Below are 25,712 nucleotides of genomic sequence, written 5' to 3'. Positions count from 1 at the left end.
ATAAATATGGAGTACAGTAGTCCAACCCACACCAAATAATATTTAATATAAAAATTACTTACAGTGTTTTATATTTAGCCAAGAAATACTTACTTCTACAATAGTTAGCAGGGCTTCTTGAGAATTTCTCATAACATTCATAGTTTTTTCACAGCATCTAAATGATTTCCAAGCAGAATTTAATGTCAAAACCAGTTTTAACTATTTTAACTTTTATAGAAAACATTACAATGTATTTTTCTAGACAGTAATAAAGTTTATAATCAGCTCAACATAGGTCACATTTTTATAAATGAAAACAGTTCTTACCAACTCAAATTTCCCAAACTGTAAAAACAGAAATTCTGGCATACGTGATGCTAAAATGCTTTGAAAGGAGTAACATACCTCCTGAAGACCCCCTCAACACCAGCAATGCCCATGCCATCGACGATGTCTCTTGTTAGCCTAAAAGGTACCGTCTCTGGAGTAGGAAGGATTTTGCCCTGCTCAAAAGCAACTCCTAGTGGAGGAAAGAAAGCAGAAGTCGAAGATCACTAGATGAAGCACCTTCCCCAACCCTCATGTACCAACGCAGCATTAGAATCTATTTTTTAAAAGGCAGGAAATACAATGGATGGCAGCAATGAGGTAAAAATACATACTTTAGTGATTATTAAATTACAGGTAGTCCTCCGTTCATTTAGCAATCATTCAAAGTAACGTTGCTGGTTATAATTGGTTTTTTTTAGTTCCAGTGTCGCAGCATCCCTCTGGACATGTGATCACAATATGGGTGCTTGGCAACAGGTTTGCAGTTACAACTGATTGCACTGCCCCTTGATCACGTGATCACCATTTAGAGGAAAATAACATCCTCACAGAAGAACAAGCAGGTTTTAGACAAAACAGATCTACTATTGATAACTGCTTTGTCTTGAACCATCTAATTGCCAAATATGCCTATAAGAGGAGACCCGTTTGCTGCTTTTATAGACCTTACAGCAGCATTTGATATGGTAAATAGAGACGTACTATGGAGTAAATTGACATCTCTTAAAATAGAACCCAGACTCCTGGCTTTGATTAAAGCCCTTTACACAAGTATCTGTTTGAGGGTGCGGTATGGGGTTAATGGGGCCCTGACTAACAGGATTCACACAAATAAAGGGATAAGGCAAGGGTGTATCCTGGCCCCATTATTATTTAATTTATACATCAATGATTTGCCAGGGTTAATGAAGGATTCCATGGTACACATGCCGATGATCCTAAATACTTACTGTAACAGCTTGCTTTATGCTGATGATATGATTTTATTATCATACTCACAAGTAAGATTACGTAGGCTATTAAGAAGATTCAGCTCTTATTGTCAGGATAACTCCCTAATCATTAGCAAATCTAAATCGAAAATACCGGTAATGGTGTTTGGAAGAAACCATCAGAGACATAAGTGGCAATTAGATGGTGAACCAATTGAGCAGGTTAATACCTTTGTATATTTGGGAGTAACTTTTTCCAAGACTGGATCTTGGGCCTGCCATCATCAACGGAGTACATTTAGAGCAAAAGCCCATTTGAATTTATTGCTCAAACTAAAGAACCATAGTTACCCAGGGTCCCTAGCTCCATTACTCAAGGTTTATAAGGCTAAGGTTACGACAATGCTCTTGTATGGAGCAGAAATTTGGGGTCTTTACTCAACCACAGTTTTAGAACAAACACAGTCCCAGCACCTGAGATGTATTTTGGGTGTAGATCCAAGAACATCTGCTGCAGCAGTTAGAGCTGAATTGGGAATTCATACAATTCAGGCATTATCTAAAATTAGAGCTTATAACTACTGGTGCAAAGTTAATGAAACGGAGACTGATGGACTCCCCAAATTATGCCTACTAGAGCAAATAAAACTACAATCACAAATCTCCTGGATCACCAAACTAACAAATTTTGTAAGAAGCTGTGGCCTTCCTGTTTCTTGCGTAACAGGAGAACAATCTAAAAAAAGAGTTGCCCAAAGAATTAAGGATATAGAAGCACAAACTGATATAGCTATCCTTAGTAAGGTGGGTAACTTGAAATGGCTGAGTAAATACAAATGTACTTTTCAAGTGGACAGTTATTTGAAGACACAACTCCCAAAACATCTTAGGGAGATATTTACGAGAGCAAGATTCGAACAGCTTGACACAATGGTCAGATATGGGAGATTTCATGCTATACCGTACAATGAGCGTCTCTGCATTTGCGGAGCGGCAGAGGTAGAGGACCTGGCTCACATCCTATTTGACTGTTGTCTGTATAAGAGGGTGAGAGACAGGTATCTTGGTCTATATACCAAATGAATGACCCATTGGGATCCTCATATCAAAATAACTTATCTCCGGTCAGAACTTGAAAATAACATTTAACGTAGCACAGTATTTAAACAAAATGATCCGGTTAAGATCTGCATATGTGGGACTGATTGGGGTAGATTGTAAGGGCGACTCCGAAATATAATGTTATATTTTATCTATATCTTAAATTTGTATTTTATTACTATTTCATCTTAAATTGTATCTTATTTAATTCCATTTTAAATTGTATTTTATCAAATTCCATTTTGGATTGCTTTTATCAAGTTTTGGTGATGGTTTGTTGCTGGAACTTTGCACTTTGATATGGCCCAAGGGCTAATCAATAAAGTTGTTGTTGTTGATCACCATTTGTGACCTTTCCTACCAGCTTCCCCAGAAAGTCAACGGGAAGGTTTTTAGGGAAGGTCAAGTCAAGGGGGTAAAGCTCCCACATTCATGCACCCTCCCAGGTCCTCTGGATTCACACTCCTGGATCCTTGCTGCATCTCCCTGCCACCTGCGCCCCTACCCTGACCCTCATGGCATCTCCCTGGCATCTTTGGGTCTTTCTGCACCTGGCAGCAGCCACTGACCTTCCCTGCCACTTACAACTTTCTGTCAGCTTGCCCACTGATTTGGTTGTGAGAAGCTGGTAGGAAATTGCCTCACCTAATGACTGTGAGATTCAACTGACAACAGCAACTAGGAGTGCAAGGATTGCTGTCAATAAAGAATGCAATTGTGCTTTACACCTACACTGCTCAGGGATGGAAATTCTGGCCCCAATTGGCATTGTAAATTGAGCACTACTTGTGTCTTTTCAAAAACAGGGGCAAGAATACAACCAATCTAGTCAATGTTTCTGCAGTTCATGATATAATTTTTGCATTTTTTTTACTTCATTCTTTTATTGTGTTACACTGCTCCTTTCTTTATGACTCAATCAACAGTAAAGCCCTATGCTGATGTTTAGAAGCTGAGACTCTTACATCAATATTGTTCGTGGGATGTCTTTATCCTTCAGGCAAAAAGCCTTAGCACAAGCAATGATGCACTTTCATACGAGAGGGTTTTCTTCTTCAGTTACACAGGAGAAAGAGGTTGGTAAGGGCAGAGTCAATCAGAATGATGAACCCTCCTGTTTTTATAATGCTTGAATGGGACTTACATCAAAATCTAAACACTTGGATTCCTTTGTTTGGTTACATACCTAGATCAATGTGTACGAGTTCTGCACTTTCTTCATCTAACAGAATATTCTGCACATGCCTGTCTCCTAGACCAAGTATATAGCCAACTGAAATCGAAATATCCAAAGTTAATCCAGATGTACTTGCACCCAGTCTTTATTTTTTGAAAGCCTACTGCAAATACAAAGATTAGGTTTCTTCCCCTTCCTCGCCATAATCTAGCAAATCAGTTCCATGCTGCAATAATGCCCTGTTTTTCAAAAATATCTTTTCAAAGGGGAATAAAGAGCTGCAGACAGCTAGTAACTAATATACAGATCTGTATGCAGCTCTGGTACAGAATATCCAATATTTTCATATAATTATTCTTTTGTATCAATAATACATATATTTACTGTAACACAAATATTAGAAAACATATTGAGAAGCACATGTGGTTTTAACATAAATATTAGAAAGCATATTCTCAATATGTTTTCTAATATCTATGTTAAAATAAATGTAGTAGGTATTATCTCAAACCCCACTGTTGATCCAAAAATTATGCCAACTGTTTCTCAAGCCACATTGCTCGATACAAAAATTAACAAAGTAAAGCATAGTTTATTTTTCATTTGCAATCAGAATAGCACACCTCAATAAAAATAGGAAGATAATAAAAGTAACTACACAATCTATTAAAATACTCAGCTTACCAAAAATGAGTTCATCATTTTAAAAAAGCACAAAGTGGTTAAGTTAACAGTTTGCAAACCCATTTTGGAGTTTCTGGAATCCTATCTGAAAAATCAGCAGTGACGTTTCCTGCCTTTTGAAGGGGAAAGGCACAAATATTATCAAAAAAGGAAGGATGGGCAACTTGTGGTGTTGCACCATGTGCCCTTCTTAATCTGGCTTCCAGAAACTCTTTCAATCACAACTGCTAATTATTACTGGCAGGATATCCAACATTTAGATTTGTAAAAATGACAGTGTATTTGCAAAGTAGGTTTTATATGTTAAAAGAATAGTTTGCTGAGATGGAATCAATCACTCAAACAAACGTCTAGATACAAAAAACTACAGGGAAAAAAACTCTGGCTCACAACATCTGTGTGATGCTCCCCTATGCCCTCTGCATCATCCTTCCTACAACTGTGGCCCTTGCTGTTCTGATAAATATTGGACCGCTTCTGCCATCTAAAAGTTGCCAGTGCTAGTTTTATACCCCCTCCCCCCAATTCTGAAGAACAAAAAGAAACAATTTGCCTTTGCCCAGGTCTCCAAAGAATCATCTTATTAGTGTTTCTCCACCCCCAAAAATTACATTATCAAAATATTCTCTCCATTTATAGCCAAGGGTTATCTCTAGATTGCCTACTCTTTGCCTACAGCAACTCCAATGGCAAAGAAATTTTCATAAAAAATTAATAAAATTCCTTCATTTAATAGTAAATATGATAAAAAGCTTGATAAAACAGTTTATTATATTTTATAATACCTATAGATGAAGTGGCAACGCTTCGTGTGTATGCCAACCTTTTCTCAAACCACACTGCTGGATCCAAAAATCTTTCCATGCAGAAATAGCGAAACACAGGTTGAAAATTCTGGCATATATCCATGAAAATAGTGTATTTTTCTTCGAAATCTTTCTTTTGTGCATTCTTTGAAGGGAACCACAAATAGTTTAGAGATACTTATTTCTTTTCTCCTGAGTGTAGGTTCTTTTGTGTATGAATAGAGATGGTATGAAAAATGGATTTCAAATACAATTAGTCTTGCAAGAAAATAAAAGTCTCTTTCCTAAAAGACACGAAAATGAGCACTAGATATTCTGATAACATTATAAACACCACAATGTGGTGAATAAAGTACTAAATTTGGCAGGGCTCTCTCATCTGGACAGCAAAAGAACCTTTGAAACAGGTAAACAAACAAACAAACAAGCAGAGCAGATGGGATTAGAGAGAGACCGGTTCCGTGGAGAGGTATTTCCACGGTCCTGAAGAAGCGTGGCTTCATGTGCTGCCTGCATCCCGACGGGACTTTGTTTGCACGGACCGGCTTCTGGCATGCTGTGGCCGGTGCCGGTCCTCGGACCAGGGATTGAGGGCCCCTGTTCTAGAGTTCTGCAATTAAGACAGAATAGCCCTACAACCTGGTAGTGCTGTCTGGATTATTGCAGGGATTATATGTAGCGCTACCTGCCTGTGAAAACTGTACAGATATTTCAGAGCACACGGCTGTTAACTGGAACTGATTAGTAGGATCCCATCTGCACTGTCAGGGAGCCATTTCTGGGTCAACTCAAAGTGCTTGTTTTAGCTTTAACCGCCAAACATCTCGGAATGAGACATGAAAAGTAATGATCATCTGCCAAAAATGGCTTCCAGATTCTTAAGGGTATCATCTGAAGCCCTCTTCAAGATACTTCGCAAAGTGAGGGAAGGCAGGTAACTACAAAAGAAAGTATTTTTTCCCCCAAGGGTGGGAATCCCATTTGAAAACAATTCTCGCAATCAGGGTTTCAAATGTGCTATGTTCTTCTTCTTCTTCTTGATGATTTCATTTTGCTTTCACTGTGCCAAATGTGTCATCATCTCATTATACTTGACAGCTCGATCCATCTGTACCACTAGCTCAGACATGTCAAACACAAGGCCCGGGGGCCAGATCCGGCCCGCGAAGTGGTTTCATGTGGCCCACGAAGCCATGCTGGAAACAGTGAGGGAACGGCCCCCACTGCCTTGGCCCTGGCCCAGAGACCCTCCTTCTGCCAGAGACCCTCAGATCTGTCCCACTCCTGCCCAGGCCCCCATAGGCACCCTTGATGTGAACGATGTAGAGCTGGCCATGCCCACCCAGTAGGCCATATGCACTCTAGCCATGCCCACCCATCAGGCCACGCCCACCCTGGCCATACCCACCCGGCCCCCCAAGGGCAACCGCAATGCTGATGCGGCCCTCAATGAAATTGAGTTTGACACCCCTGCACTAGCTAAATTGGATTTAAAAACTGAATTCCTATTACATGGTAAAAGTCTTTGAGGTCGTATTACTTTTCTGCGTGTATCCTGAGCCACTGTTCGACGAAATGATTGTCTCTCTCATAAGACAACCGTATTTCTGCTACCCCATCTATTTTCTTGTGACCAGTTTCTACGAAGGAAGAAGCATTAATTGGCATAATTTAATGTGGCGGACTTACAATCATTTTCCTTTGACAGTCCAAGCTACTGTAGTCTTGTGGTCTATAGCGTTTATGCGCACTGCTGTCAGTATTGATGAGGAATTCCCCCAAAGGAATTGTGCCAGTGCACCACTCTAAGACGCCACTTCTCTGAGAAAGGGGAACAACCTAAAGAGGTAGACAAAGCAGATCTATTCTGAATTGTGCCATCTCTGTTTAATCAGGAAAGTGCTAGAGAACGTATTAACACAGAATTGGGGTTATCATTGGAAAGAGAGAAGAAAACTCTCAAGACAAAAGGAAGGAAAGAGGACATGCACAAGCTGATTAATTGTTTTAGAGCTAGTCTGCAATAAGGGGAAGGATTCAGCTGTAAAGCACATAATACATTTCAGAAGTGCATTTGCTACTTCAGATAAAACAACATATAATGTTTATTTATTTATTTATTTATTGGGACTTATATGCCGCCCTATCTCCTGAAGGACTCAGGGCGGCCACAGAGGAGGCCCCCTGGGGGTCGCCAGCCGACATTGTCTAGCCAACGGCACCCTGAGGAGGCCCTCCCTGTGTGAGCGCACCGGGCGATGGGAAGTCGTTCCTGGCAGCAGATGGTCCTGCAAGTATCCCGGGCCTAAGCCATGTAGGGCTTTAAAGGTAAGTACCAGCACCTTAAATCTCACCCGGAGGGCAACCGGTAACTAATGCAGCTCACGCAGGAGGGGTGTAATATGGGAGTATTACTCATATTTTCTGTGCTCTTACTTAATTGCATTACACAGGTAGTCTTTGTCTTACACGGGCAATTGGGACTGGAATTTTGATCACTAAGCAGTGCGGTCATAAAACATTACCCCATGGCTTAGTGATGACAATCCCTGCAGCCTCAGCTGATGTTGTTAACTGACTCCCATGGTTGTTAGGCAAGGTAACCTCGTGCTGGCTTCCCACAGCCCAAGCCACTGTGGAAGCTGGCAGAAAGCTGCAAGTCCCAGGTCCATGGGCAGATGAGCAAAGAGCAACGGGGTATGCAAGGTAAGGCATGGATGTGAGGGAGGTTGGTGAGGGTACAAGGGTATGTCACTGCAAAGGTTGGGGAAGGAGCACAAGAGGCACCACAAGGGTTGGAGAGGCTGTTTAAGAGGTGCAGATCACGGAATGTTCACAAGGGTGTGTGTGAAAGGTGCTATGCAGGTCAGGTAGGGTGTGCAAGAAGCACCACATGGTGGCTGGGGGTGGTGTGAGAGGCACTGCATGAGCCCGGAGTGTGCATGGGGGTCCACAGGAGAGAAGTCTTCCCCAGCATCTTTTGACCTTCCCTGCTGGCTTCCCCAAAGATTTTCAGAGGAATCCAACAGGGAAGGTTATAAATGGCAATGACAAGATCCTGGGGCGCAAGGCAACCAGTTGTAAGAGGGAATGTGTCATCAACCACTCAGATTCCAACCATGTGCTGGGAGGGTTGAAACTTTTGAGAACCAGTTGTAACCACTACTTGTTCAGTGCCATTGTAACTTTGAACAGTCACTGAACAAATGGATATCAGTCGAGCAGTACATCTATTTTAAATTGCATTAATTGCATCATTTTTTACACTGTTTGGTTGTTGCTCCAAATAGAGAGAGAATAAATAAACAGTCCCAGGCTACACCCGCAGCAGGTTCCCAAGCATCAGAGGATGGGCAAGGCTCTGGGAAAACTACTACTACCCTGCGGTCGTCATTCGAAACTAGGCAAACGCTTATTCTGTTGGAGGAGAAAGGTTGGCAACCCATTTGCCTGGGGGTCAGATTCTGCCATCGCCAGTTATTCTAGAAGCCATTAATGAGAAACGGCAGATGAATGAATGGTCTTCGACAAGGCAGTTCCTCCGGCATTTAAGGCATCAACATTATATCCACAGCAGAGAATTTTCATGCAAAACTTGCCTTGTATCTGCGGATGGTCAGTTTTCTCTTTCTGGTGTCAGCATCTTGCTGTAGCAGAGTGTTGCACATCTGGAAAACCTGTTGCATAACGGCATCCTGTCTCAGATCGTCCCGCCCCTTTAAGAGATTTTTTAAAAAAGCAACAGGAATAACATTGTCTCCAGAATGAACATAAAGGCATAACCTGATCCTACATGCATTCAGAGAAGCAAATGGAAACTGCATGCATGTAAGTGTGTTAAGGACAGCAATTATTATTAAAAAAAAAAGTCTCCACACATCCCCACAACCTTTGCATTCTAAATGAGAGTGAGAATGAAACTGCAATTTCAGATGAACCTTCTTTCTTTGGAACTGCCCAACAGGGTGGAAAAACTTTGGTAAGCATTGCAAAAATAATAATAAAATTGCTTAAAAACTTTTCACTCACTACCATTATCACCTGCCAACTGTTACTATCTAAATTCTCGTACAATGAAATAAAAATATACAGAAGCTGCCATGGTAGAGTCCTGACCCAACAGTGCAAATTCAAAATGATACTGGACAAAGAAACACATTTTTCTATGTATGCATTCCAATACTAAAATGTTCCTCAAATGAGAAATAAGCTTAACAGTGAAGGTGTGTACTTCCGCTGATTGCATGTTTGTGACTGAATATTTTATCATACCTTTTCTGATGTGAAGAACTCAGCAGTATACAAAAGTGCCAAATCTATAATCCTGTTCATATTTCATAATGAAATAGAGAACTCACCTTCACAAGCTGCCTTCTCTGTTGTCCATCTGAACCAACGCAATCTATTATTTTGGGCAGATTGATCCCACCTGCTAGGTGAAATTCTGGTTTGAATGATCTGATTGTAATCAAATGTTCATATTTGCCACTAGGATCCACCTAAAACCACACAGAAATTTAGATGAAATGTAGCTATTTCTTGCCATTTGTCCCTTCCCTAAATGAAATGTTCAACTGAACAATAAAGGATGTTTTCATTTCTCTGCTACCCACAACACACTGAGATTTAAATTTAATTTAAATTGAGTTACCTTAATTTCCATGGTAGGTACAGCAACATCTTCTAGTTTCTTTAACTTAGTTATAGGTTGATCGGAAGGAATATTTATGGCTCCTGGATAAACAATACATGCCTCACATTAATAAATATTTGCTGTTCATTGAGTCAATATAACTTATCAGGCCAGCACTCCTTGTCATACTGAAAAGTCAATGCTTGGGGAACAGTCTTTGAAGAAGTTCAGAATACATTTCTGATACTATTGAAAGTTATTTCAGAGGTTCTACTTAGCAACTACTGAACAATTTATTTTAATTAAGTTTACTTGTGTATTTATTGGATTTATACCCTGCCAAATCAATCTGATCTACTAGGCATAGCAAGTTGGGGAAAATATTTACAACATACAGCATTCCTAGATAATATACTCCAAGTAAAATTCATTGTTGACAGAAAACAGTCCCCTTTACTATAGGGTTTGAACTAGGAATAAATTGATTCCAAGCATCCAAATAATCCCCAATTCCCCAAATACCTACTTCTGTGGTTTTTCCAGGGAGTTGCATCCATGTTTGCCAAAATAATATAAGCATCACAAAGGGCTTCAACCTTTACCACCATATCAGGTTTTTTGCGTTTTACAATGTCAATTATACTGCTAGCAGCCTTCATTCGATCCTGCAGGATGAGGTTTTTTTTAAAAAAAGGAAGTTAAAAATACAATTCAAATGCAAAGAATAAAATTAATCAAAAACTTAAAATAAATCTGATATGAGGAAACAGAATACATTACAGAATAATTTTTTTTATCCTTATCTTCAAAGCTGATAATGTTCTATGATTCCTTTAACAAAACTTTTTTTTACAACCTGAAATAATGCAAATACAGTTAAATTTAAGTACCTTGTCAAGAAGAGATGTTTCCTTTGGCACATTTTTTATTAGTCCACTTGTTTTAGTCACTTCTGGCTTGGCCAGGAATTCATCTTTGTTGGCATTAGCCAATGCCAAAATTATAAACAAAGTGTGATGTGGATGGTCGAGAGAAATTCTTGCTATAAGCTATTCAAGTAAAATATTTTAAAAGTTGATTATTTAAAATAAAATACGAACTGAACATTAAACAAGCATCAAAGTTTCAACAATAATGTCCAATGTGCTTTAACTCAAAAGTATATATATGGACCCAGAAAGCCTTATGTATGGCTCCTCCCTAAAGATTTATATTTGCTATAGTTTAATAATAATAATAAATAAGTTGGAAGGGACCTTGGAGGTCATCTAGTCCAACCCCCTGCTCAGGCAGGAAACCCTATAACATTTCAGGCAAATGGCTATCCAGTCTCTTCTTAAAAACTTCCAGTGTTGGAGCATTCACTGTTAATTAATTTAATATAAGTTTCACATTATTTACATTAAATGAAAGCTAATTTTTAATCCCATTTACAAGCGGTCTGCAGGATATTACAACAATGGGGACCAGGACTGCCATTGCCATTGCCAAGTGATGCAGTCTTAAAGTGCGACATGATATGACCACATAGCTTAGCAAAAGCAATGTCAGCAGTCCTGGGTGCCGCCATCGTAACCTCAGGGTGCATGGGACATTAAGTGGGAAGAGGTGGGAGTCCTAGTCAAGGCGTGTGGGGAGTACAGTTGTCACAATGGGTGTGGGTACCACAGATAGAGAAGAATCAGGGGAAGGCCAGTGGAGGCTGCAGATGGGCCAGCAGAAGCCACCAGGGCAGGAGAATGCCACAAACAGGTGTGTACTACAGAGGGCAGGAGGGATGATGGGTAGCAGATCTTTGGGATACAAGATCACAGGGACACCATGACAGAGACAGAACTTCAAGGACCTACCCTAAGTCCATTTTGTCAGTGCCACCGTAACTCTGAACTGTGGACATAAACTGAGGACTATCTAGTTTTTTTGGCGCACCCCACCCCAAAACATTTAACATGTAACATATGTCATAGTGAGTACTTCTTGACAAGGTTGTCTGACCCTATTATAAGTCAAGGAAATCCTTTAGCATTGTCGAAGTATCTAAAGCAATGTAGAAAGAATTCTACTAGCTCAACAGTCTACATGCATTCTAAGAAAAAAAAAATACACCATTCTCCTATCATACCTGTTTAAAATTCAAACAAAAACTCTATATTTGTAAAAGAGGAAGATACATGACAATTGAAAGTCAATTACATTATTCAAAATTTCATGAAAACCACTCATCCTGGTTCCCATTCGAGCAGCCAGCTGGTACATCAGTGGCAAGAATTTGTAAGTTGGGATTTTCTGTGCCTCCTTCTGTTGTGCAGCAGAAGAGCATGTAAAATAGAGGCAAAATAGGAAAGTGCATTTAGTATTTAAACACAGGCAGACCTTTTTTTACAGTGTAAGATGTTTGTATAAGCTTTATGAATGCCAGAACAGAATGGCTATAATCCATTACTATTAATACCAATAAAATATGGAAGTATCATTATCTTTTCAACAAAAGAAAATGATTATATTAATCTGATCTTGGGATCGAATATAATGATAGCCCTTGATTAACAACCATACATTTAGTGACTGTTCAAAGTTATGACAGTACTGAAAACAATTACTTTATGACTTGTCTTCACACTATAACTATTGCAGTGTCCTATGGTCACATGACTGCAATTCAGGTCCTTGGCAACCCTCAAGCATTTATGAGGGTTGCAGCATCCTGTGGTCATATAATCATCATTTTCAGCCTTTCCTTTTGACAAGCAAAGTCAATAGTCATGTGATGTTTTACTTAAGGACCCCAATTGGGACAGCTGTCGTAAGTTGGCACATTCATGTACTGCTTCGCTTAGCAATGGAATTGGTAATTAAGGTCATTAAGCAAGGACTACATATATTCCTAAGAAAGCCATGCAAATATAATACTACGTTGCTAACTATATCTCTTTTATACCACCCTCTGGATATTTTTTTCCCCTTTGCCACAGAGGCACCCCAGATTACCAGATTTGTAGACCAGACTGAAAAGTAAAAAAAAAAACAAATAAAGCTATAAAAGATAAGGTTTGCTTGGTATATAAAAAAAGAATCAATATGAAACATAATTAGATGTTTATGCAAGTTGGATACTTTCTTTTACTAGCCTGAAAAAGTAACAGTCAAAAACACTATTAAGATGGCAAGCTGATGCTAATTAATTCAGATAACCGTGCCACATATCCCAAGAACAAAAGCTAATGAGGTGAGGCAGACATAATGAGAGTGAGAGAGAAGAAATGACGAGTGTGTCAAATGCAATGCTTTACCTCTAATCATTTCTCTATGTAGGAGAAAAACAAGATAGTATCCTTCAAACTAATCAACTATAGTTTATCCAGTGAAACAAACAACAATAAAATAATGCAATACAAAATTCTGATTTTGAAAAACTGTACATGTAGCATAAATATGCACAAAACGTGTAAAATCCAAATCAACATGCACAGGTCTTTTACAAAAGCTGGATTTACATGATAAAAGCTTAGATCCAAATCAAAGATTCACAATATAAAAGCAGCTGGCCCTAGATTTAGCCTCAAATATGTGTTTGTGGGTGCACACAACTTCAAGTCAACATTGATTTCTGGACAAATTTCAGCAGTTTTTGAGTGAGCCTGCCTGCCTGCCTGCCTGCCTGCCTGCCCGCCCGCCCGCCCGCCCGTCCGTCCGTCCGTCCGTCCGTCCGTCCGTCCATCCATCCATCCATCCATCCATCCATCCATCCATCCATCTATCTATCTATCTATCTATCTATCTATCTATCTATCTACCATCTAATATCTAATTCTATATCAGCCATCTCACTGAAGTGACTCTTTTGGGATGCAGTTTGCCATTGTCTCCTTCCTAGGGCTGAGAGCGAGTGACTGGCCCAAGGTCAACCAAGAGGCTTCCTGCTTAAGGCAGGCCAAGCACTCCGTGTCCTGCTTTCTAGCGACTGTACCAAATTGGTTCTCAATATGAAGCAACCCCAACATGAAATAGAAAAATAAGACTTCAGCAAGACCAACCTGAATCATGTCATTGACTTCAGAAAGTCCAGCGTTCTCAAGCCAGAGAGAACAGAGGCGGAAGATCCACATGTCATGCTCCTCTCCACTCAATAAACACATAATGTAGTTCTCAACTGCTTTGCATAAGAAACGCTTGCGATCTTCTCCCAGAGCGCGAATTTCACATTCATCTATTTCCAGCTCCCTCTGAACTTTCACAGTGTATCTAAGCAGTACAAAATGAGAAATGAAACCTCCATCCCAAAACTCCTCTGATTAAATACCAATAATTATACAAAGGATAATTATACATTTATCCTGCAAGAAACTCATTGTTAAACTACTTGTTCCATGAATATCAGGATAATACAGTGAAATTAAAGAATTCCAAGATAAAAAGACCAGGGCCATCTCAATTTCCTTTTTATTACAATAGCATTGGCTTGAATACTTACAGCTTTTCAAAGGAATGGACAGTATCATGTAAAAATATCCCAAAAATAGGAACAAAAAAGTTGTACTTAAAAATTTTAAACAGCTAAAGTCTTAACGATACCTTGAGAACATAGATTTAGCTATCTCACAGAGTGGCAATTTTATTAACATTGTTTAAACCCTGGGCATGGATGCCATCTTAGTGTTTGCAAAATGCTATGGTGTCCATGATCACTTATTGGAAACTTCAATCAAGTTACTAACACTGGCTGGTTTCAGCTGTGAGACTTACTTATTAATTCCAACTTTATGGTCCCTTAAAAGGCCAACTTCATATTTGGCTTTCTTCAGCAAAGCTTGCTTATTTTCAAACTCTGATGATTTCATACGATCTTCAATTCTTTGGTACTCAGTATCCGAAAAACGAGCCAAAGACAGAAAAGCCTTCATCTTTCCTCTCTTCAGCTCATCACTGCTGTCATCACTGTGATCCCCAGCAATTTTAACTGCCTGGAGCGATGTTAGGAACAGGATAAATATGGCCATTAAAGAAAGTAACAATTAAACAAATAGAACAATGTAGACCAAATTTAATTTTCAAATATTTAGCATAGGTTATAGGATTCTGTCCAAATCCTTTACCTTTTCCAAGTAGTTCTGCATAATGATGGTAGGATTTTCTAAAAAGGTCTCTGCTAACCAACTTCCACATAATCTCAGGCATTCTGTGTAAATTAATTTCAGATGTGGGTCTTTCTCAACCTTGGAATAAGAATAATGCAGAGCGGATATTTTACTACAATATTAAGCAACTCTTTTTCCCCCAGCATCTCCTTTATTTTTCACCTTGATATTTTTTCTTCAAATACTTTGCTCTTCTTAATTTAATAGAACCACATATTTTTCAAAACAAAACAAAGCATGAATTTAAAGCAATTTTGTTACTACCAAACTCATCAATCAAATAAACCATACTACCTCAAACCAATTTTCATCCAATTTTTTGATCATGTCTTTTAGAATACTCAGGGCTAAGCTTTCTTCCTTTTTAACCCAGAACACCTGAGCTTCTTCCAATTTCCATTCTGATATTCCGTGCCTAGCTGGGCTGTACTGTTTAACTTCATATATTGCTCTTTCTGGAAGCTGAAAATAAACACAAAGAACTCTTTGTGGTTTTCTTCCAATTTTAGAGAATCATGGCACAACAGAATTTAAGGCCCTTTGCCTATACAATGTTTTTTTTTCTAATAAAAAAGTTAAATTTGGCAACTATTTTTATGGTTTAATACAGAATAGAAAATTAACAACTCTATGAACAGTGCCAAGCTTTGAGTGAAGACAAGTACATGCTTCAAGGCCTATAATTCCTTCATGCACAAAAAGGAAAATGGTAGCTGGTGATAACATTTTGATGGTAGGTAGGTAGGTAGACAGAGACAGATAGACAGAGAAGGAAGGAAGGAAGGAAGGAAGGAAGGAAGGAAGGAAGGAAGGAAGGAAGGAAGGAAGGAAGGAAGGAAGGAAGGAAGGAAGGAAGGAAGGAAGGAAGGGAAGAAGGGAGATATTCACTTCATGATACAAGGATATTTACTGACATTACTTATGAACAAACACCAAAATAGAATCTTATGGTTACTAGAACAAAGTATTTCATTTACAATAAATACCTCTTTTTTGGCATAAAGATACATTTATGATGACTTTTTGTGGAATGAAACATTCTGAAAGTATGCTAGTGACTGTAAAGATTTCCCGCCCAGTTGTTCTGACTCTAGGGGGCAGTGCTTATATTCATTTCTTAGTCGAGGGAGCCAACATTGTCCGAAGACATTTCCGAGGTCATGTGCCTAGCATGACTATATGCTAAGGCGCACGGAACGTTGTTACTGAAGTGGTACCTATTTATGTACTTGCATTTGAATGCTTTCAAACCACTAGGTGGCCAGGAGCTGGGCAAGTAATGGGACTTCACTCTGTTGCGCAGCGCTCAAGACTTGAACCCAGGGTGTTAATTTTCCAGCTGACAAGCTCAGTTTCTATGAAGAATAATCGCCTAAACATAAAATCCTTTATTCATCCAATATTTGCATGTTAATAAAAGTATAAGCCTCTATTTCAGTAAATAGTTTACGGTTGATTCTTACTTGTGAATTATTCGCCATTCGAGCCAGTCTGGATAGTTCCACAAGATGTTCAGTGAGGATGTTTTCAATGCATTCCCTTTGGTCATTCTCATTTTCCTTCTCCAGAAGAATCTTGAGAATTACTGTACGTAAAGCCATAATAGGCTCTTGGAAAGCAAAGTCACTATCCTGAAGAAGTTGCGACTGCTTCTGCCACTTCAGATGCAAATTATGCAATTGGTTATTAGTTTCTGACCTGAAAGCAAAGAATAAAACTAAGAAGCTTTGACTAAACATTAATAAAGTGTTAGCCACAAATAGTCCTTAGTTTAAAACCTAGGCTCAAGCTCTAAAGTGCAGCTGAGAAATTAAAATATCTACATGAAAAACTACCAGGATTAAATGAATTAATTTTGGGGGAGTTTTTTGGAGAATGCAGTGTCAGTGAGGGAAGAAGGGTGCAAACACCACTCCCTTCCTACATGTGTCACAGTATTGCACATACTCCTAAAAGGAGTAGTGGTTGTAATGATGCTTTTATGCTGATGAAAGCAAAGAGAGCCTGTTGATGCTTGGAAAGTGTTGCTATATTGCCATAGCAATATTCCAAATAAAATATAGGTTTTCTGATCATAATGCTTACATTTAGCCAGTCATTGAGAACAATAATATACAAGATCCTCCATATGTTTATCATTTGGGGACTTTATTTATTTATAGATCTAATATAGAAGTATAATGTAGGAAACTAATTATACCTTTCACATTCATACTCATATTTTGCTCAGAAATCTGGTTTAGGCATACTTTTGTTTGAAAGTGTACATAAGAACCAAGCTGGAATAAAGAAATGTTTTAATTATTAAAGTCTTAAGATCTGAGCCAAGTCCTTAGGCGTTTGAAGGCAAATCAATGAAGAATAAGCCTCCAAAGCTTTACTAACCTGTACTGTATGGTACATTTTTTAAAAAACAACAACAACTAGGTTTTGTTTATCACATTTCTACACCGCTTATCTCATCTATGTTACTCTAATAAAGAGCTAAATATTTCACTTTAAGCATGACTGTGTTTCAGTCCAGCCCAATGGCAAAAAATGCTACTTAATGAGATCATTAAATTACTCAGAAAACAGTATAATATAAAGAGTTATGGTGGCACAGTGGTTAGAATTTAGTTTAATTTAATTCAGCAGTTCGATTCTCACTGGCTCAAGGTTGAGTCAGTCTTTCATCCTTCGGAGGTCAGTAAAATGAGGACCCAGATTGTTGGGGGCAATATGCTGATTCTGTAAACCGCTTAGAGAGAACTATAAAGCATTGTGAAGCATTATATAAATCTAAAAGCTATTGCTATACTATTTATATTTTAAAATTTTTATTTAGGCTTACAACGAAGCATCACACATTTAAGAGACTTTGATTTTACACAGTCGAAGCACTGAAAATTTTCAGAGGACTAATATAATGTATAAAGAAATAGTAAAATACCCAGAGAAAAGTTGTCCTACATATTCCAGCTCTCCAATTGTCTGAAGCCTGCACAGCGTAGGCAGTAATGAATATACAGACTCAAGGCTGCCTTTCAATAGCTCTTCTACTTCTTTGATTCTACAAATAAAAGGAAGAAATAATTATAATACACTGTTTATAGGCAAACCAACTCAAAAGCCATTAAGCAGAAATTATGAAGAATATTTCATTTAGCTACAAAAAAAACTTTGAAAAGAACACAGATATCAAACTGCATGTTATTGAATAAAACACATGCAAACTATAAGCTGATGTTGATTTGGCATACAGAAGAATGGCTAATACTTTTGTCTAGTCTGGAAAACCTTTTTTAAAGTCAGTTTACACCTTCATAAAGATTTATGCCTTACTGCTGATTTTCCAAATGTATTATCTGTCAAGATTTCCATTGCTTTCTGATTCACACTGTAAGCAAAAGGTTTAACTTTTAAAAATTGCTGCAAAAGTTTTCCGAAAGAACATTCTGCTGATGATGCATATCTGTTTGCTAATTTAAACTGCAACACATAAGAAAATGTGACATTCGCCAATACTTTATTTGTTAACAACATATACATGACAGTTTTAAAGCTGGTTTCTTACCTGGCACATTTCAGTCTTCCATAAAAAGTAGAGAAATCTCTATCCCGTAGACACTGTAGAGCATCATACAGTGATTCATGGTAGCCTCTTTGCTCCATTTCATCTCTTAAAGTAAAAGCAACAGTATAGTTTTTGACTTAAATTTTACAACAATCATCTTTATAAGGCCTAAAAACTCCTATAGTTGTTAACATATTTTATAAGGCTTCCCGTATCAGAACCAAGCTTTAAATCATAGAATTTACACAGCTAAGCATAGTTCTTAGGTTAGACCTCCAGACATTTCCCAGATACAGTTTGACTAGATAAGAAACTTTATTGCAAGCAAAGATAAATCAAGTGAAACAGCTGAATGCCAGTATGGGTGTTACTCTCTGTTATAGTCATGATGGTTCAGAATTACAGCTGTTTCTTCCCACTCTTTTCACAAATTTAAGAAATTCTTTGCATAATGCTTGGTGCCTTGAAAAATAAACAATTGTTGATCACTAACTGACAATCATGGACAAAAACCATCGACTCTGTTTCTCATGTATTGTAATTTTAATACACACACACAAAATTACAAACAAATTCAGGATAACTTGCATTACTTGACTGAGGAGATCTGATCCCACTGCATATTCCTCCAAGCTGCCTGGTAACGAATCTCCTGTAATTCTATGGAGCTTTCTTCATTCTGCTGTTCCAATCCTTTTAAGTAGATGGAGAGTGTATTACATAGCCCATAATTCTGCAAAGCCTATTAATCAATGAAACTTAATGTTAATATAATATGTGAAGTCTGATTTATGAAAACATTTCCAATCTATATTAGAAACAACACATATTTACTAGTTGCAAATATTTTATTTTTACCATTAATTATATTAAGATTTATAAGATCAATGTACTTAATTATTTCTTAAATGATTTCTTTTTAAATGAAATAGGTCATAGAATTTACAACAACTATTTTAGGTTAATGGAATTGGATTATTAATAAAGTGCTAACTTGCTTCCTTCGTATGTACATTTATTTATTTATTTAAACAATTCAGTAAAGGCATCCATCTCAGAATAAAATGAGTCGAGGCAGCATAAAAGGCTAAGCTAAAACTGTAACATATTTTATAAAACAAAATACAGAAGTACACACCATTAGCAGTACTTAGCAACAACTTTGTATTTATAATTACCTCTACCAATCCTGTCTGTCGAATTGATGGTGGAAGGCTGATTTCAAGGTCATAAGTTACCAGAGCTTTCCCCCATGTCCCTTCGTGTTCATATGTTCTTATCCTGGTAAAAAAACATTACTAACATTAACCTTAGTTCCTAGGTTTTTTTAAACAATAAAGTTAATTTTCTAATATAATTAATACCTGGGCAATGGCTGCAGCATTTTTCCTCCACCACAGCCATAGAGACTATCTGGTTCTCCTATGCTTCTGTATATATCCATAAGAAGCTCCTAAGGGGAAAAAGAAGCTATCTGAAAAATAAGTCTTGAATACAGACTTAAGTCCTTGACTTATGAGTACAATTGAGCTCAACATTTCTGTGGTTAAATGAGATATTTTTAAGTGAGATTTGCCTCATTTTACTACCTTTCTTCCCACAGTTGTTAAGTGAATCACTGCAGTTGATAAATTAGTAACCTGGTTGCTAAGTGAATCTGGCTTCCCCACTGACTTTGCTTACAGAAGGTCGCAAAAGGTGATCACATGACCTTGGGACACAGCAATGGTCATAAATATGAACCAGTTGCCAAGCATCTGAATTTGGATCACGGAGATGCTGCAAAAGTCGTGACTGTGAAAAATGGTCATAAGTTGTATTTTTCAGTGCCGTGGTAACCTAATTGCTGTAAGTCGAGGACTACCTCTACTTTAAGACCTGTATTTAAAAACATTGTAGTAATCAACTCAACATAGCAAGTACAAACAATACTGGCAGTTGACTGTTTTATAAACTATTAGCACATGGACAAGCCTCTAATAACTTCATTATTTCATGTACAAAAGACTAGTAAAAGAACGCTTCGTATTCTTGGACTTTTTTCTTGAATAGTAACTATCCTATCATCTAGTGAATTACTTGTTAAACAGATAAGAGTCTGAAAAGTTGTTTGTGCTATTGCAAAGAGTTTGCTGTTCAAAGAAACACTGTATAATATTTCTCTTATATGTACTAAAATATCTATTTGGATCCCACAATTTGAAATAAATATTAGCAGAACCTACAAATTATGCCTCAAATAAGCATAATTGGGAGTAACACCTTACCTCACTTCTAAGTAGTTTGTTGTTAAACTGGATTAGATTTTGGAACACATGAGACAGTAATAGCTTGGAATTAATTGGAATTAACTCTAATATATCTGGGGAAGGTTGCTAATTTATGGAAGTGATCTTGCCCCCATTAAAAGATGACAATTATTTGTCTCTAAGTGCCATTGCAATGTAGTATTTCTAATTAGATGCATTATTTTTATTAAACCACATTAAAACATAACCTTTCTAAGTAATCCCAATGACCACTTTTAAGTACACTCCAATAAATTCTATACCTGCAAACTTATCCCAGTTTCTTCTTTACTCTTCTCACTTAAACAAGTAAATGTTGAATTCTGACTTCCTTCTTCAAATGTTAGTTTTTTAGTTGCTTTAGAAGCAGACCTGCAGAAAAGGAATTAAAAACTGATGTCCAAGTGGAATTGATACTGCGTCTGGGCATTCAGAAAATACAAATCATAACTAATAATTATGTCCATTTACTTAATGTATTAGGTGAGGTCTGCAAATGAACTGCTGTATTTAATATATTTTATACTTGTTAGAATTACAACAAATAAAGCAATAATATATCTCTTTTAACTGTGAAATATCAGTGAAATAAAAATATTGTTGTGAAATCTACAAACTAAAACAAAAGCTCCTTTTAACTAATTAATGATTCTGACATTATAAGAGGACCAGATGAGGAATCGTGGTTCAGATGAAATTCATGGTTTTCCTGATCATATTAAACTATTTGCCATACTTGCTTCTTTATAGTATTTTCCATAGGCTGAAACTGTCAATGATTCAAACCAATAGCACCAGAAATTAGGCAGTTGCAACCCTTTGGATTCAAAGAAAGAAATAAAGAAGCTTTGGAGTATGCATGACACTTAGAATATCTATTCCAGCCACGTCAAACTTGCAACGTTGTGCGACATATCACGACTTTTTCCCCATTGCCGGCAATGGGATGGGCGCAGTTTCAGCATGATGCATCCGGTCCGTGGGCCGGCAGTTTGACATGCCTGATCTATTCAGTTTCATCAAGCAACTCTGGGTTTTCCCAGGATTACATGATTGCCCTAATCGGCTTCAGTATGATCCCAAGAAAAGCTCCATTTGGTTAAAGAACTGTCAACAAGTACTCCAAAGCAGTTTTCGCTCTTCAAAACTGAAGCACTGCACATCACTTTAACTACAAAAAACAGGGCTGGTTTATTCTTTTCAAGGAGAGATGTCTGTAAGCCATGCACTTTTGTATAAGTTGTATCACAGATTTAGCATAAATGTGAATAGACTGCAATTAACACTACCTTTCCTGTTGTCTGCCTATCCTGTCTGCATAGATTTCTGCATAGAGCAAAGCTGTGAAGTGAGCTGAGCAAGACTGGGCAACCATGGCAACTTGCAGATAGCTTAATTCCAGCCAGAAGCTGTTATCAAAGATGGTACTGGAAGGATTCCTGGATAAAATATCAGACAAACACAATAGTCTCATTTTACAACTGTTTCCAAATGAAGGAGTCACATATGTTAGTTACATTGTTTTCATCATGATGTTGCCATACTTATTGCTTTAAATTAAAATAATGCCAGAATAAAAAGAAATTGATTAATGTAATCTATAGAAGAAATTCAAATAGAATAATTTTTAATTGGCAGATTCAATTATTACTGTATACTTCTATTTCTATCAAATAATAGGTCTTATCTTTCTGAATAAAAGAATAATAGAATTAAAATATAGGCAACAAAACAATTCAACCTACTTTTTTTGCCGTCTTAAGTAGTCAACCACAGCAAGCATTGTTCTCCGAGATATTTTATCCAAATGTCCATGAGCTAGAGTTTCTGACTCTATATTAAAGAATATCTTCACAGTAATTCAATTCATTAATGAACAATAGCCTTACATAAATTGAAAAATAACTCCTACATTATAACATGCAGAACCTGAAAAATGTTCCTAAGGAATGCTACTTTTAAATTTCAAAGTGCTTTTGAATTTCTTTCATTCAATTTATTAAATGAATCCATTTATTTTAAAAAGTTATATGGCAGCCCATCTTAAAGCTAACTCTCTGGATAGAGAGATATAATCAATAAGACAAAAGCAGTAAACCCCAAAAAGAAATACCTGACACCACAGCTAAACTTTGTGATGCAGCAAACAACACACTCTTCCCTAGGCCTATGCCAGTGCTTGGAGGGAAAAATCAGATCTTAAGTGTTTTTGGAACATTAAAAGGATAGGGACCTGCCAGATCTCAAGGGAAGTGTTCCATGGGCATAGGGGTGTTCTGTTGCATGCTTCCTAGGCCTGTTTGTTGTTGTTAGTTGCGAAGTCGTGTCCGACCCATCGTGACCTCATGGACAATGTTCCTCCAGGCCTCCCTGTCCTCTACCATCTTCTGGAGTCCATTTAGGCTCATGCCTACTGCTTCAGTGACTCCATCCAGCCACCTCATTCTCTGTCGTCCCCTTCTTCTCTTGCCCTCAACCTTTCCCAGCATTAGGCTCTTCTCTAGTGAGTGGCCAAAGTATTTGAGTTTCAACTTCAGGATCTGGCCTTCTAAAGATCAGTCAGGGTTGATCTCCTCTAGGACTGAGGGTAATTTGGATGAACCTAGGAATGCTGAATACTGGAAATGTTGTAGCTTCCAGATAGTCTTCAAGGGCAGCCCAATTTGGAGTAAATTCTAAAGAGAGAACTCTTTCTAAACTTCAAGTATTCATGGGAGAATAGACATTAAAATTACCAATAAATAGATCATTATCAATGTATATGAATATGTTAACAATTCCTACGCTCTGGTATAAACTCCTGCCAGAATTACAGTACGTGTGCCTGGCACTTTTATGTTGTTTAAAAGTAAAGTTTCCTCTGCCCAGTAATGTCTGACTCTAGGGAGTGGTGCTCATATGTTTCCTAGCCAAGAGAGCCAGCGTTGTCCTAAGATACTTCTGTGGTCATGTGCATGACAATATGCCAAGGGGGCACAAAATGCTGTTACTTTCCCACTGAAGTGATACTTATTTATCTACTTGCATGTGCCTGTTTTTGAACTGCTAGGTTGGCAGGAGCTATTTTGTAGCTGACACAGCCACAGCTGCACCACAAAAACAAAATATTTCAATAGTTTATGTCAGATTCTAGCACAAGAGAAGCTTCAGTCTCATACCTGAATCTAAATTTGTAGGCGTGGATGATTTACTGGGTGACGAATATTTGCAACAGGTCATGAAAAAGGTTTGAATTTGTGCAGACAGAAGACTGTGTCCAGATTCATTTGAGTCATGCAGTAGGATATCATGAATTAAATATGGAAGGACAGTTTGACAGAAATCAGCATGAACCTAAAACAAATGCAAAAGAAGGTTTTGAAAATCCACTTGTTTTCTCATCAGATTATCTAAGAGAGGGGTGTCAAACTGCCGGCCCACGGGCCGGACGTGTCATCCAGAAGCCACGCCCACCCCATTACCAGCAATGGCAAAACCGTCCCGATACGTTGTGCGACGTCACGTGACGTTGCGAGTTTGACATATCTGATCTAAGAAATGCATATTTCTTTATGAAAATAAAATGAAATATTGGTGTAATGGTATGTGGGAAAGGACTTGGGAGTTTGGTCAGAGAGACGCAGCAAAGAGAATGACCACTTAAGAGACAGAGTAGCCTGCAACTGAATAGAGGGCAGGGCAAGAGGTACAGAAGACATCCTCCCTAGTTTCATGGGCTGTAAGAAAGATGGGGGGGGAATTGTACTTTCAGACTTGCAAGTTTCTGTCAAAATGTAACCTTACAATAAATTAGAATTAGCTCATTTGGTTGTGATTCCTATTTGGTTTACTCTGCAAGGCTGACAACTGGTCACTGAAAAAGCAGTATAGAAAGAACTGTTTTAATTTCTTTAATTCAAGTGTTTTTATCCTACCCCTATTAAGACCACTCTTAAAAATAATACAAATGAAACCTTTACTATAGCATGCAGTCCTGTCAATCTAATTTACCTGACACAAAGGCTTCAGCAACAGGAGGATTTCACTTGTTATCATTCCACTATCCAATAATGCACAAGTCAAGGTCTTAATCCAAATTTCATGACTTTCACTGTGAGGAATCCACAAGGTTGTACGATCAAGATCTTCTGGAGGAGTCTCTCTTACCTTTCCAGGCACCTCCAAGAGCTAAATATCATTATTGTTTAGAAACAAAAGTGAGAAAAATAAATTTAGTCAATGCCCCTTTAATTACTTACCTCTCCCATTGTCACAATATCACACACACTACCACTATGAGAACACAAAACATTGCATAAAACATTCTCTACTCTGTGTGCTTGCATCTGAGCAAGTTTCCTTTTCTGAAATAGGTGTTCTATTTGCTCTGTAAGAGCAACAATTGCAACTTGAGATTACAACTTTCTTCCTTGGTAGCCATTTTATAAATAGCTTGCCCTGCACAGAAAATACTTTTTACTAGTGTCCATATTTTTTCTCCTCAGATTTCAAAACTGAAATGTGCATAAATAGAAGTTGGACAATCAAGTGTAAAGAATGCTTTAATTTGGATTACTACTCTGAAGTTGGATTTGAGGGCCTCTTTTCAATCCTATGATTCTAAAATACTCTTCATTTATTGCCCATACATTTCTCCTCTCCATCTACATCCAACTTGTATGATTGCCACAAAGATCACAAGGCGACAAGCAGCTGCTTAACTTTCTTTCCCTTATTACTGCTTGGAAGAGAGCTGAAAAAGGAACAACAAGATGGCAAGAATAGCCTGGAGTCAAGAATCTACCTTTTAAACACTGGGCCTTGAGAAAAACACAGTGAATCCTATTCTGGATGTTGGATACAACTGGTCATCTGGTTTGCTGAAAGAGGCACAGCTTATTCTTACTGGGGGACAGAATGACTACTGTGCCCTAAAGTTTGTATAGGAGCAGACAGTTTTCAAGTTTCAGAGGAGGAGCTGATTTTATCTTCCTACCCTAGATTAACTAAAACACGGGAAGGATTGGAGCCAACTGAAGAAATGCTGCACACAGCTGGATATTTAGAGACCTGCGTTGAATGGGTAAAATTAGCCCCCTAATCTATGTT

General features: G+C 37.9%; 1 protein-coding gene across 1 annotated transcript in view; it reads right to left on the bottom strand.

Annotated features, from left to right (window-relative positions):
* The window catches only part of ATM (ATM serine/threonine kinase), a 65,125-nt gene that overhangs the window by 2,963 nt on the left and 36,450 nt on the right, over nucleotides 1-25,712 (bottom strand). Inside the window, exons 36-61 of the mRNA XM_081327252.1 lie at nucleotides 24,615-24,791; nucleotides 23,783-23,957; nucleotides 22,370-22,457; nucleotides 21,914-22,063; nucleotides 20,888-20,996; nucleotides 19,701-19,789; nucleotides 19,515-19,617; nucleotides 18,930-19,078; nucleotides 18,337-18,441; nucleotides 17,713-17,832; nucleotides 16,244-16,478; nucleotides 15,075-15,242; nucleotides 14,739-14,858; nucleotides 14,389-14,606; nucleotides 13,680-13,887; nucleotides 11,839-11,943; nucleotides 10,536-10,694; nucleotides 10,172-10,310; nucleotides 9,664-9,746; nucleotides 9,371-9,511; nucleotides 8,612-8,728; nucleotides 6,702-6,851; nucleotides 4,992-5,157; nucleotides 3,532-3,618; nucleotides 388-502; nucleotides 94-157 (exon numbers count right to left, since the gene is read on the bottom strand). Of these exons, the coding sequence (XP_081183378.1) occupies nucleotides 94-157; nucleotides 388-502; nucleotides 3,532-3,618; nucleotides 4,992-5,157; nucleotides 6,702-6,851; nucleotides 8,612-8,728; nucleotides 9,371-9,511; nucleotides 9,664-9,746; nucleotides 10,172-10,310; nucleotides 10,536-10,694; nucleotides 11,839-11,943; nucleotides 13,680-13,887; nucleotides 14,389-14,606; nucleotides 14,739-14,858; nucleotides 15,075-15,242; nucleotides 16,244-16,478; nucleotides 17,713-17,832; nucleotides 18,337-18,441; nucleotides 18,930-19,078; nucleotides 19,515-19,617; nucleotides 19,701-19,789; nucleotides 20,888-20,996; nucleotides 21,914-22,063; nucleotides 22,370-22,457; nucleotides 23,783-23,957; nucleotides 24,615-24,791 (3,540 nt within the window). The remainder of the gene's footprint in view (nucleotides 1-93; nucleotides 158-387; nucleotides 503-3,531; nucleotides 3,619-4,991; nucleotides 5,158-6,701; nucleotides 6,852-8,611; nucleotides 8,729-9,370; nucleotides 9,512-9,663; nucleotides 9,747-10,171; nucleotides 10,311-10,535; nucleotides 10,695-11,838; nucleotides 11,944-13,679; nucleotides 13,888-14,388; nucleotides 14,607-14,738; nucleotides 14,859-15,074; nucleotides 15,243-16,243; nucleotides 16,479-17,712; nucleotides 17,833-18,336; nucleotides 18,442-18,929; nucleotides 19,079-19,514; nucleotides 19,618-19,700; nucleotides 19,790-20,887; nucleotides 20,997-21,913; nucleotides 22,064-22,369; nucleotides 22,458-23,782; nucleotides 23,958-24,614; nucleotides 24,792-25,712) is intronic.

This window comes from Vipera berus, assembly GCF_964194415.1.
Source record: "Vipera berus genome assembly, chromosome: 4".
Taxonomy (NCBI): Eukaryota; Metazoa; Chordata; class Lepidosauria; order Squamata; family Viperidae; genus Vipera; species Vipera berus.
Note: the sequence above shows the minus strand (reverse complement) of the source record. Positions and strands in the feature narration are given on the sequence as shown.